This window comes from Eurosta solidaginis, chromosome 3 (assembly GCF_040869045.1).
Source record: "Eurosta solidaginis isolate ZX-2024a chromosome 3, ASM4086904v1, whole genome shotgun sequence".
Classification (NCBI taxonomy): domain Eukaryota; kingdom Metazoa; phylum Arthropoda; class Insecta; order Diptera; family Tephritidae; genus Eurosta; species Eurosta solidaginis.
In genome coordinates this window covers 131,927,055-131,941,291 of record NC_090321.1, presented here as the reverse complement: position 1 = coordinate 131,941,291, position 14,237 = coordinate 131,927,055, and the positions used below count along the sequence as shown (strand labels likewise).

Below are 14,237 nucleotides of genomic sequence, written 5' to 3'. Positions count from 1 at the left end.
CAACAAACAAACCTTGATGCATATGGTTTATTTAAAAGAAGGAGTATAATAGTTTGTTGTTCAATTCCGCACTTTCCACAAAAATACTACAAATGCCCGCAGGCAATATTAAATTAGTCGGAAAAAACTCCGGAACTTTTAGCGGAGTACGTATACATATATTAATTATTTAAATTTATTTACCTCTCGCCAAGCGTCAGGAGTCCTTGCTGGCCCGACCATTGAATTCAAATTTGTGGAAATCTCTTTCCACAAATCTTGAATTTGGTTCGGCGATTTTGGGCAGTTTTTTCCCTGCATTAGTTCGGGGTGGTCCTTGCAAAATGCGATATACCATCGCAGCTGGGCTTGTGTAGTGCGTGCATACTTCCTATAATTATATGCATTTATTAATTTACGGAGAATTTTCAAAAATACTCACAGAATTTACTTACTTGTTCATCTCCATTTTGCTGCTTTTATTCTTTGTTTACACACATATATGTATGTATTCTATTTTAAACTTCACCACAGACACTGGTGAGTTTTTCGGTGACGACAGCGTTACCACTTTGGCCAGAATCGCGAATAAAAGAACTGGTAACGATTTTCGGTTACATAATGTTCTGGATACTTTTACCGGTAACGCTAAGAATCGGCCCGTTAGAGACTAAGTAGTCAAATTGCTTTTACCAGAATTGAAAGAATACAAAAAATGTTTCTCAAATATGCCCTTCGTCCTTTAAACTTCTCAGATACTACACCGTCCTACTCGGCGCGACTTCTGCTTTTAAGCCTTAATTCTTTAGAAAATCGAAGATCAATACTTTGCTTGTCATTTACGTATGATATTATTAATGGGTCCGTTGACTGTCCATATTTATTGGATAGGATGCGATTTAATATTCTTCGGAGGTGTCTTCGTAGTTTTTATCCATTTTATTGTGACAATTTTAAAACCCACTATTCCAGTAATGCTCCCATTGTTCGTGCTCTCCGTGAGTTTAACTCTATCAGTACTGTTGGAACTGTAGACTTTTCTGCTCCAGAAGCGAAACTGCTAAATATTTTAAAATCTGCTTTCTAAGTACCCTGTATTGTTTTTCAAATAAGTATCTCTTAATTTTAGTTTGTATCATAGTCTGTAAGGATTGAAGTCCATTGACTTGTTGAAATAAATAAATAAAAAGCACAATACTTAGAGACCAATTGCAAAGCGAGCAACGGGGCATTCATATGGCTGGAGTGGTTAAAAACATCTGCCTTTACTCTAGTATAAAGTATGAATTTTGCAGATTTCGAGTTCAATACTCATCTCCCGAGAAGCTATCTAATGAAGAAGTGAAATTCAGAAACATGTCCTAGTAACTATCGCCGTTGGTAACTTAGCAATATTCTCTAATATCAATAATAAGTTTTATCGCATAAACGTTGCTTCGTTATAATTTTTGAATGGAAACTGAAAAATTTGTGTTCAATAATTTTTTATCCACGTTTAGTTCTTATTTTTCCGTCTATAATTATTTGTCAAGGTGTATTTCTTACGTGGCTTGGTAATTATTATGATCAATAAATATGTTTTTCACTGACATTAGAAGTTGTAATTTTAATATGAATATGTTAACGCGTTTGCCTATCCTTGCAGAAGAAGGCACACTACCAAGGGATTCACGAGGCGCCCTGGCCCAACTTCGTTCTGGATACTGTAGCAGATTAAGCTCTTACTTGTCCACAATCAACCCCGACATACGTAATGTATTTTCTGTATGCAATGTGTCCCCACATGGCACCAACCGTCTTTTCACCAATCTCCCTATGATCCGCCTCTGCCAGTTTCCTTGGACTCCCGTTAGAGGACTTTGATGACAATTTGTGAGTGGTCGTGCTCATTAAATGGGGCGAAGCACTGTAAACACAACAACAACAACAAAAGATGTTCAGAGTGTATTCAAGCTAGGATATTAGCAAGGGATGAGGCTGATTCTCCAACTCCATAAGATGAAACGTACGAAAATGAAAATGGTAATTTTTCGGTTGGCAAATAACACTTGCCCAGGAAACGATGCCCTTTTTGCCAATGTATTCGAACATGTACATAAAGAGTTGGTCAAAAGCGCGCATCAACGCTTTCGAAAAATAAGGTCGCACGATCGCATGCCCACCGTGCTTACTCTAGTAATAAGAAAATGCCATCACACAAACAACGGGGCAGTATGCTCAGATCTTGAGAAAGATTAATGCCCACAACATCTTTATCAAGTAATACTATTATGAACACAAGAAAAATTCAAATTTTTCCTATTGCCTTATCGTTCATAATAATTATTAAGCAACGTAAAAAAAAAACGTTGACTTATAATTCTTATTCAAGAAAAACTACTTGTATTTTCTTTTGAAAATTATTACAAAGCAACATTTTTTGACTTCGGGCAACGTTTTCAGTTTCAAAGTTTGATATAATAATTAAATTAGGTCTCTGATAAATAACTCATTCAGTATATGAAAATGCGGCCCCCGTGGTATGGTGGTAGTGTGCTTCACCTACTACCTTGAAGACCCTGGATTCAAGCCCCGGGCAAAGTAACATTAAAAATTAGAAAGACGTTCTTTCAATTAGCGGTGTCGCCTCTTGGCAGTGATTTGGCAAGCACTCCGACTGTATTTCAGCCATGAAAAACTTCTCAGTGAAAACTCATCTGCTTTGTGTGGTGATCTAGTAGTTTTAGAAGCGATGAAAATCAAGTAGGCGATGATGAAATAAAATTATATTTTGAAAAATTGTAATTGTTGAAGAAAGATTATATATACATATGTGTTTGATATCTATAAGAGCGAAGATTGTATGAGCGTTTAAAAAAATATTAAAATATAATTTGTTTTTGGTAATATCTGTGAGTATTACACTTTGCATATGCCGTTCGGAGTCGGCGTAAAGCATGTAGGTCCAGTCCCGCCAATTCGTATTTATATATTTAATATGTTCTTTTTTCACAACACTGCTACTGCGCTGCTTTTATACTCTCAGTTTGCCTCGTTCACCTATTTCTCCCAGGGTGTGGACTTTTCGTGAAGAGGCTTCTCAAATAGTTGCACATTTATTTTCCGTTTCCTTCTTCTGTGTGTATATGGCTGAGTAATATGCGCTCTTTAATGTTGTGTAAATCTCTGCATCGCATATTCACTGTTTTTTCTATATATATGTGAGTAATGTGTTTTGTGCATCTCTGCATCTTATATTCTTTGGTGCCTTTTATGCATATGTATGTGTGGCTGTTTTCGATTACACATCCTTACCCTGCCGCTTTTGCTGTCCAGCAGTCACTACTCCCGGCATAGTGACGTGCAAAAACTGCTAATATATGTAAAAAACTTATCCGACGGCGACCTCTAACCTGCCCATATACTGAATTTCGGTTAAATTGGGTTCTTTTTTTGGAAATCTCCTCCATTTAGTGTTTTTTAAAAACAAGTTTCAATTTCCCAATATTAAAGTTTGGCTTAGATATTGAGCGTTGCCGTTTGCCAGTATAATCTATACCACTGTAACCGATCGGAGTCGGCCATGTTGTAGAAAAACAAAGGTAGCTCAACAGAAAGCGGAAGGGAAGCTGGTCTAATTTTCATCGGTGGTATATATGAATGTACGTAAAGATTTTAGTATTATTAAGTGAAATTTGAACTATGTCACTAATAGTTGTTCTTTTTAAAATAAGCGAATTAGTAGTGACCCAATTATATTTATTCTCCATTTCAGAAACAATTGAATGCTGCAGACTATGGCTCAGATTTAACCTCAGTTAAGGAAGAATTCATTCGTCAACAAGAAGAGCATAAAGTTATTGACCAATTCCATTTGAACATTTTACACGATGAACGTCAACAAACAAGATTTTCAGGAGATGAGTTGCGACTATATCTGCAACGACTCCATCAACTGCAAAAATTGTACGCCGAGCTTCTGAGTACTTCTACAAAACGTCTATCAGATTTAGACTCTCTTCAAAATTTTTTGGCGGAGGCTTCTGAAGAATTGCAATGGCTTAACGAGAAAGAATTAGCTGAAACTTCCCGAGACTGGGCTGATAAGCATTTAGATCTTACATCAGTTCATCGGTATTATGAGGTGAGTTTAATTGTGATAACTAACATTTAAGCATTTTATACATATAGTTCCTCAAAAAAATAACGTCAAAATACATATTTAAGCAGAGGTTAGGTTAAGTTGAACGGGATAGTCAACAAATAACTCACATAGACTAAATTTGTCCATAGTTCATATTACCAGAATTAGATCGACGCACGGTGGGGTATTTGATCAATCTAGCTGGCCAAAAGTCGATTTTTCAAAATATTCCAATTTTTTTTAAATATACTCCCTGGCGTTACTAGATGCCCACTGAATAGTATACATACCCCAAGACCCATCTGCAACGTCAACGGAGCTAACCGCGCACATCTACATTTGTATAAAAATTGTGTACAGTTCGATGTATTTTTGCATTAAATAGCAATATACCTTTCTAACTTAAATACCTGTTCACTAGTTTAGCCTTAATCAAATCTAATTAAATTTTCTTTTAGTACAGCTGAATGTGTTTTTAATTCATATGTTAGATTTTATATACCGCATATTTTAACTGAGTTATTCTACTTGTAATACTACTACTTTTTCATATCAAATTTTTTATAAACCTTGCAAACAAAAAGATATTTCTTTTTTTCATGGCATACCATGTCAGTAATTTTTTGGCAATACATAAGCTTGTGTTTGTTTCAAAGTTTAATAACAAAAACGGCTGCGCATAGCCGCCCTTTTTTGAGTGGTGATCAATTTTGTAGGAGACTGATACCCTTATTGGCAAAAGGTGGCAACCTTGTGAAGGCATCCTCAGTGGCAACACCTAGGTGAAAAATCTTAAAATGTAATACTATATCGATGTACAAAATCTGATTCAAATCGGTTAAGCCGTTTCCGAAATGGTAGTGGATATACAAAGAAATATAAAAAAGAAGGTGAGGTGGCAACCCTAAGTGGCAACCCTTATTAAAAATGTCAATAGAAATTCGGAGTACAACATCTTTCGTTTGATACCCATATTGACATATCTCATGTAATGCCAAAAAAATGACCAAGGGTCCAACCGAAACCGGGGTCCCGATCCACAATAATTCTACGCGGAACACCGTGAATTTACTGTCAAATATTTACTTTCATAACAGTGAAGTGAGACAACCGCTTTTTGAACAGAAATAACTGCTGTTTTAATTTTGGTCAGCTAGATTGATCAAATACCCCACCGTGCGACGACCAATCGAAAAAAACTCAACTAATACAGAATTTACAGTCATTGTCGAGACATCACACTGATCGGTCGATACCTACCACCGTGTTAATCGCGACATTCTTACAAAAAGTAAAAGTGATAATCTTCTGTGCTACTCGTAAACCACATACACTCTTGTTGTAAACGGTTGTTAATAAAAGCAAAAAAGAAGCACCCAATTGAGCAAAACAAAACGAAAAGCAATGAATGAACCACCTGATCAATCGAGCATCAAAAGAAATCAACTGCTTATACAAACTAATAAAGAGAAAACATTAAACATCGCCTCTCCCGGACCTAAATAATTAATTATCAGCAGAAGAGATTCCGAACAAACCTTAACATATGTGGCACCACTCCTATTAAAGAAAACAAAAGACAGTGTATGTGGAGGAGAAATAGAAGCTTGTAAAAAACTTCGAAACGGTACACTTCTAGTTAAAACAAAAACCCAACAACAAGCTGAGAAACTTATTAAGCTATCAGAAATTACTGAAAATATAAGAGGCGAAATTAGTGCACACACATCGCTCAATTTTGCCAAAGTCGCCATTTACTCTAACGATCTCCGAGGAATAAGCGAAGAAGAAATTCAAAGCGAACTGCAACAACAAAATGTCATTGAAGTTAAAAAAAAAAAGTTATGAAGGACCGCCTCAAATAGGTTAAAGAGGCAACTCAAGGAAAAACAGAGAACACATGATAGTATTAAGGATAACACATCAAAGATCAATACACACAATTTCGATAGCACAGAATCCTCCGATATGGAGGTATTTTAACTTAAGCTAGTTAGATTTATAAGAAACTAATCACATATCCCACTCCATTACCCTTACCCCTCTCCAAGTTCCATCTTTTCACCAAATGTCATTAAAACTTATTCAATGGAACATACGAGGCTATAGCAATAACTATAACGAACTCCTGATACTAATCAAGGCTTATTCTCCAACAATCATTGCACTTGTAGTGAGCGATTTCGAATTATGAGTACCTTTCTAATATCTTTGATATCAGTATTGGAAAACCTAGCAAAAGAGATGAGATGAATAGTAATAGCTTGTCATTGCTAGACATAAGTATTGAAAATGTTTACTACAAAATGATATTTCCCAGTGTTGAATTGGGAGTAATCCTGAAAGGGGTAATTATTTTACAGAAGTCATATGATTTCATTGTCAAGATATACCTCACCTTCAGATTAACTTCCGGTGAGCTGGCCTCTTTCTTTTGGATCCAGCCATCGAACCAAGAAGTCAACGCCAGCTATAAAAGTCATCAACCAAGTTTTTGAAGGTAAATGTAAATATACATACATAGAGTAGGGAGTGTACTTAGTTTTGTTCAGGTTAAAAAACATTGTGTTTTATTCTAGCCTCAACCGATAAATATATAATAGTGAAGAAAGAACAAACGCAGTCTCCATGGTGTGTGTGAAAAAAAATTAAATTACTTCAGCGGAAAATCTGTCAGTCCCTGCGACCACATGCTAGGCATTTCCAGCTTAAAGATCTGAAAAAATACAGATCAAAAGAGCCCAAGAGTGCAGATGTACTTATGTAAATTTGTTAGAAAAAAACAAAAAATTTTATTGATCAAAGAAAAAACTTAGGAGAAATGTTAAAATCTAATGATGAAGCATGTCTCCATAAGCTGTACTTAAGACAAAAAAAAAAACAAACAAAAAAAAAAGAAAAGAAAAAGAAAGACAAAAAAAAAAAGTAAAATTTGAGAGCACTAAAAAAATTGGAAAACCATGCCAAATTTTGTTTTCCAAGTCATGCAATGATTCCGTGCAAGTTGTAAGACGCGGTACGGGCAATTAATTATTAATCGTTTAAAGAAAAAAAGAGGAAAAAAGAATAGAACGGAACATTAAAATAAGCTCTGCGAAACCACTATATTAAAATAGTTAAATAATTATACTAAAAGAATAAGTAGGTAGTATACGGTATTTACGCGGTATCAAGAAAAAAAAAGAAGTGAAAAAATACAGCTTTCCAGTGTATTTGGAGGAGTGCATGTGTATATACATATATATCCACACCCTTGTGTACCTATCTAAAGTGGAAAAAGTTATCAACGACACTCATGTTCTGGTTTGCGAGTTTTTTCCTGTTCATGGTTTTAACTATTTTTGTTTTCTGACTGTTGTTATATCAACGCCGATCAAAGAAGAAATTATATACATATATTATAATTTTTCCATTTTTTAATCCTCTTGGATGGCCTCAGAACAGGACGGATCGTAAACGTCCCAATAAAATATGTTACGGCGGCAAGACCACAGATAGGGCGCGCTCGCAATAATGGTGGGGAGAAAAGAAAGGAGAAAACACAAATGAATTCGTTAGAAAAAGATACACAATAATGTTTATTAAAATAAAAGCAAATGCAAATTCAAAGTTAATCCACTTAATCACCATTCAATATTTCCGATGACGGAAGTGTAAAAATGAACTTTATAATTTTTGGTATTAAGGAAAGACTTACCTTCAGTGGCTTGGCTGCTGGCGGTTTCTTAAACGTTTGCAAAAGAAGTGACCGAGGTAAAAAGAATTTAGTTCGCGGTCACCGCCGAATCCTAGGCTTAACTATTATCCGGCGGGGTAAACGGTTATCGGTATAAACCGATAGGAATAAATGAAAAATGTGAGGTGAAAAGATAACGAAAAGGAAAAGTAGAGCGATACGAGGGTGCACCCCTATATTTAGGCTTGTGGACTGTTGATGCGATGTTATGTGGACTGTAGATGTGATGTTATTGTGATGATGTGATAAATGGACGTGATATCGTATGATGAGTTGATTCTTTTCAGCTGTAGTGATGATTTTATGGCTGTATGTGTGTTGTGATGACCAGTTGGACTCTATGATTTATAATGGATTGTATGTGATGCTGTTGAGTGGGCTGTTTGATGTAGTGATATGATGTGTTGATTGCTATGGCTGCTTGTCTCTTTCTTTACTCGCTGGGTTGGTGTTGTTACTTGATATGTACTTGCTTCTAACACTTTGTAATTTTTTCGGGAATTCAATGTTTTATTCTCAAGAAATTAAATTCACTTGTGCTTCGATTTTATTCCTTCGATTTAGCAAATTTCCGTAATTAGGTCGCTTCAGTTTTTATTTCGGGGAGATGGACCAAATGTTACGGCGGCAAGACCACAGATAGGGCGCGCTCGCAATAATGGTGGGGAGAAAAGAAAGGAGAAAACACAAATGAATTCGTTAGAAAAAGATACACAATAATGTTTATTAAAATAAAAGCAAATGCAAATTCAAAGTTAATCCACTTAATCACCATTCAATATTTCCGATGACGGAAGTGTAAAAATGAACTTTATAATTTTTGGTATTAAGGAAAGACTTACCTTCAGTGGCTTGGCTGCTGGCGGTTTCTTAAACGTTTGCAAAAGAAGTGACCGAGGTAAAAAGAATTTAGTTCGCGGTCACCGCCGAATCCTAGGCTTAAATATTATCCGGCGGGGTAAACGGTTATCGGTATAAACCGATAGCAATAAATGAAAAATGTGAGGTGAAAAGATAACGAAAAGGAAAGGTAGAGCGATACGAGGGTGTACCGCCATATTTAGGTTTGTGGCCTAAACAAAATATCAAAAGGTTGGGATAAAAACAACCCACAAATAGCTTTTAACTTAATTCGTAAATTTTTGTGCAGAGAGAAATTTTTAGGAAAAATAATTAAATTGAAACCAGCTAATGTAGTCAGAAACCAAGCATACACACACACATGGAAGCGCTTTCATCTGTGGATCTGCAAATACAAGAGCGAAGAACCTCTCTGGTATGTCATAAAGCTTTTCCTCTCTGTATGCTTACAATTTAAATATTTCTTTACGAGCTCCATACATAACGAACACATGCTGTTAATGTAACATTTTGTTTTGTTCAGATCATGTTCGACGTGAATTTGTATAAAATGCAAAGAGCATACATAACAAGAGACGTCAGTTCGTATGTTTGATATCAAACACTTGCATCCTACGTTTCGTTTTAATTTTCACCGCATGTCAAAACACTAGAGCAGTGCTGCCAGAACTTCTTTGTAGAAAAAAGGGTATATGTACAAAAATTAAAGGCTAAAAGAAGCGAAATAAATTTTTTTAAAGCTAAGAATAAAAGCTAAAAGTTAAAGGCAACTTTTCAAGAGTTTTACTAATTTTTTTCATAAAAACCATAAGCTCTGCAAAAAATGCGATTAGTCTAGGATGAATGTTTTAAAGATTAATTGAGGTTGGTGTAGTCAACGATTGCATATGCACAAACAAAAGGAAGCAGTCAAACTACCTAGCATTTTTCTTTTGAATGTAGTGTATGAATGCAGTTAAAATATTTGTCGATTAGTGACAAGAAAAATGGTAAAGGAAACGGTTACTCAAAATGCAAAAATTAAAATTTTGGGTTTATTTTATACCGCTTCTCCTATATTTCTGTCAACTAAACCTACATTTGTGCATCGTTGCAAGCACAAAAATTTATTAATTTCAATGACGTAAAAATACATGGAAGAATAAACAGATGGAAAGTTATATGGCAGTAGATGTCTCCGCTTATTAAAAGGGGCTTTTGGACCCCAACTGCGGATTTTGAGGGCGTATATGATCCAAGTATGCAGATCTTGTATACTGGACTAGACCTTAAACTTGAGGTATATCTTGAAAATAATATATTTTCAATGTCATATAGTGTTGCTAATTGAGTTAACATTGTCGCGTTCGTTAATCTACGAGCATCAGCCTCTCATCTAAGGAATGTAAAATTTCGCTAAAGCTTCGGCAAGATTCTCATAAAATATATGAAAATGTCCCGTCAGGAACCCAGACTTGCCCATACACATAAATAAGTCTCAAGATATTTCAATATCACAGTGCTATTCATCATCTGATGCATGAGAGTTAATGAGATCATTTCTTATAACAAAGCCGTGGCAGCATACAAATCGTGGCATAACAAAAGCGAAGCAATATTTCGTACAGAATAAGAAAAGGGGTACAAACTCAGCCATTTTGCAGAGTGACAGGTTACCTAGTTCAAGTCAATTCGCCTGAATGCACTAAATGTAAAATTTTGTTTTCAATTAATTTTTTCGCTGGTCATCTTATTGGCTCCATCAATGGCAAGCTTTATAAAATTACCAGGAGGAAAACATGATTTTGAAATAAGTTTTTAATTCAGTGTTGTATCACTTTTATTAGGCTCTAATTGAGTTACTAAAGTCTATGACAAAATTTGTTTGTTAATCGATCGAAACATCTAACCACCAAAAATAGACCTCTCGTTCTGATAAGTCCGTTGTTTCATCAATTACATATATACAAAATTTGTTTTTTGGTAAATCCGACATTACTCCTTTATGTGCCGGAATCGCCTTTTTTCTGCTGCAATTAAGCGATTGAACGATTTTTGAATCTGCGAAGTAGTGAAAAAGACAAAAATATCAAAATCGTGGCTACTTCCTTCAAAAGCACCAAAATTGACAAAAAGGTACCAGCGCACCAAACATAGTCCGAAGTGGCAACCGTGGTTTTCGCCGTGTTTTTGCGAACAGCCTTAAAAATAAATGTCAGTAACCACAATCTAAATCAGCGAGTAGTTTGGGTTCGAAGCAAACATGTTAAGGGATGTCTGTTGTTGATTTATGCTCTTTGTAAAATGTAGTGTCATTAACAGAATGATTTTATGTTAATGATGTTTGATTCATATAAATTCAATTAAGTAACAGCTCGGTTGCTTCGCTATCCCGGACTCGTGGGGGAACATTTAGTATATCATTATATTTTGATATTAAACCAATATTATTTTTTTTTTTACATTAATGTTCGCAAGAACAGCAGAGTAGGTGGGTATATACAAAGAGCATACATACCAAGAGACGTCAGTTCGTATGTTTGATATCAAACACTCGCTAAAAAAGATTTGGGTTACTGACAGTTGCTTTCCACTTTTAATTTTAATTTTCGCCGCATGTCAAAATACTAGAGCAGTGTTGCCAGAACTTCTTTGCAGACAAAAGGCTATATAGACAAAAATTAAAGGCTAAAAGAAGCGGAATAAAATTTTTTAAAGCTAAGAATAAATATAAATAAATGTAAGGCCCGATAACCTGTGAAGAGATTTTAGGCCGAGCTTCTCTTCCAATTTGCGGCGTGCTCCTTTTTAATTTGTTTTAGAAATTGGCAGGACGCGACCTACTTGTTTTATGCCGACTCCGAACGGCATCTGCAAGGCATATGAGTTTTCACTGAGAGCTTTTCATGGCAGAAATACACGCGGAGTGTTTGCCAAACACTGCCGAGGGGCGACCCTGCTTAGAAAAATTTTCTTCTAATTGAAAAACATTATTTCTAAAATTTTGATGTTGCTTTGTCCGGCGCGTGAACCCAGGATATTCGGTGTGATGGGCGGAGCACGCTACCATCACACCACGGTGGACGCCACTAAGAATAAAAGCAAAAAGTTAAAGGCAACTTGCCCTTATACATAAATAAGTCTCAAAATATTTCAATATCACAGTGCTATTCATCATCTGAAGTATGAGAATTAATGAGATCATTTCTTATAACAAAGTCGTGGCAGCATACAAATCGTGGCATTACAAAATCACAAACTCAGCCAGGTTACCTATTTCAAGTCGATTCGCCTGAAAGCACTAAATGTAAAATTTTATTTTCAATTAATTTTTTCGCTGGCCATCTTATTGGCTCCATCAATGCAATCTTTATAAAACTACCAAGAAGCAAACGTGATTTTGAAATAAATTTTTAATTCAGTGTTGTATCGCTTTTATTAGCCTCAACTTTTAACTAAAATCTATAACGAAATTTTTTTGTTAATCGATCGAAACAACTAACCACCAAAACTAGACCTCTCGTTCTGATAAGTCCGTTGTTTCATCAGCTACATATGTACATATATACAAAATTTGTTTTTTTTGGAAAATCCGACATTACTCATTTATGTGCCGAAATAGCCTTTGTTCTGCTACAATTAAATGATTGAACGATTTTTGAATCTGTGCAGTAGTGAAAAAGACAAAAATATCAAAATCGTGGCTACTTGCTTAAAAAGCACCAAAATTGACAAAAAGGTACCAGCGCGCCAAACAGAGTCCGAAGTGGCAACTGTGGTTTTCGCCGTGTTTTTGCGGACAGCCTTAAAAAGAAATGTCAGTAACCCCATTCTTAATCAGTGAGTAGTTTGGGTTCGAAGCAAACATTTTAAGTGATGTCTCTTGTTGATTTATGCTCTTTGGTATATATGTATGTACATATGTACTTGTGTAAACTGCTTCGTAAAATAATCCGTATGTTAGACGTAGGAATAATGTTGATATTAACATGAATGAAGTTAATGTTTTATTTTTTTTTTTTGTTTTTTTAACGTACACATACATGAATAGAGTAACACGTATACATTAATTTAGCCTATTATTAGGCGCGTAAGCCTGTAAAAAAATGAAATTTTTGAAAAAAAGGTATCGAATTGTTCCAACATGGACAATAACCTGAATTTGAAAATTGTTGAGATAAGCTTTTAGGGATAGGTTCCTATCAATAATAAAAAATATGTAAACGCTAGCAGAGGTAATTATGCGGTGCTAATTTTCTTTAAGGGTGGTGTTAACTATGTGAGAGGGTAAGTTGTCTCCTTTTTCTTTGGGATCTGTCAAAAATTGTATACGCCACCGACGGATCATGGTAGGGTGGGTGGAGAGGCCGTGGCGCAAATACACCTATGCATCCACTGTGCGACGAGAATGGGAGAAAGCCGCTATTCATCTTTATTGTGGTCATCCAGTTAAGTAACATCCCTTGCAAGTGATATTTTCCATTATAATGATTTCACCAGATGGCTGAAACGTTTTCGCTAAATAAATAAATTTTTTTTTGTAAGCTTTTAAATAAATAGGGACTCTGTAATAAAAAAATGTAATGTTCCGAGGATGTGAGGAAAGGTCGCGAACCCCCCAACCACTGTTTGCTAGCCTTAGACGGGTCCCGGTAGACCTACTCCGCGCAGCTCCAAACACAAATCCGCTTACAGAAGAGTGTCATCTCCCTCTATCTTAGTATTAATCATTACACACTCCAAGAGACACATTTGCAAACCGTCTCGAATATACCAATACCAAATAACTACAACATTTACGCTTCTAATTCCTGCAGTTAATACGATAACACTGCTCTTCTGATACACAATTCTATCCAACACTCTCCACTACACATTCGTGGCGCAATTGATACATTCGCCGCCACAGTCTTTTCGAAAACTAAATTCACAGTGCTTCCTATATTCATATATACCACCTAAAAAACCTTTCAATTTAAAAAACCTTGAGGATGTATTCCACAACTGCCATTCCGCATGCATAGCAGCAGGTGACTTTAACAGCTGGCATACCGACTGGGGTTCTCCCAAAAACAACAAAAGAGGTAAAATTATATCGAAATTTATTAATCAATAACAATTTGTGTTGCTCAATGACACACACGGTACGTTCTGCCACGTTGATTTAACTTTTTGCTCACCCTCAATAGCGGCCGAAGCAAGATGGAATTTAGAGACCACTTTATATAGGAGCGACCATTACCCCATTACAACAACCCTTTTCCCAATGGAAAGAATAAATAAATAAATAAATGTAAGGCGCGATAACCTCCGAAGAGATCTAAGGCCGAGCTTCTCTTCCAATTGGCGTCGTGCTCCTCTTGATTTTCCCTACAAATTGGCCGGACGGGACCTTATGTTTTATGCCGACTCCGAACGGCATCTGCAAGGCATATGAGTTTTCACTGAGAGCTTTTCATGGCCGAAATACCCCCGGAGCGCTTGCCAAACACTGCCGAGGAGCGACCCCGCTTAGAAAAATTTTCTTCTAATATAAAAACCTTATTTCTAAAATTTTTG

The 14,237-nt window shown here is 35.9% G+C and overlaps 1 protein-coding gene across 12 annotated transcripts in view; it reads left to right on the top strand.

Moving 5' to 3' along the window:
• Window positions 1-14,237, top strand: part of shot (dystonin-like protein short stop) — a 1,374,398-nt gene that overhangs the window by 494,780 nt on the left and 865,381 nt on the right. For all 12 annotated transcript variants that reach the window (XM_067773043.1, XM_067773042.1, XM_067773040.1 and 9 more), the window contains one exon: window positions 3,734-4,102. In XM_067773043.1, coding sequence (XP_067629144.1) covers window positions 3,734-4,102 — 369 coding nt within the window. The remainder of the gene's footprint in view (window positions 1-3,733; window positions 4,103-14,237) is intronic.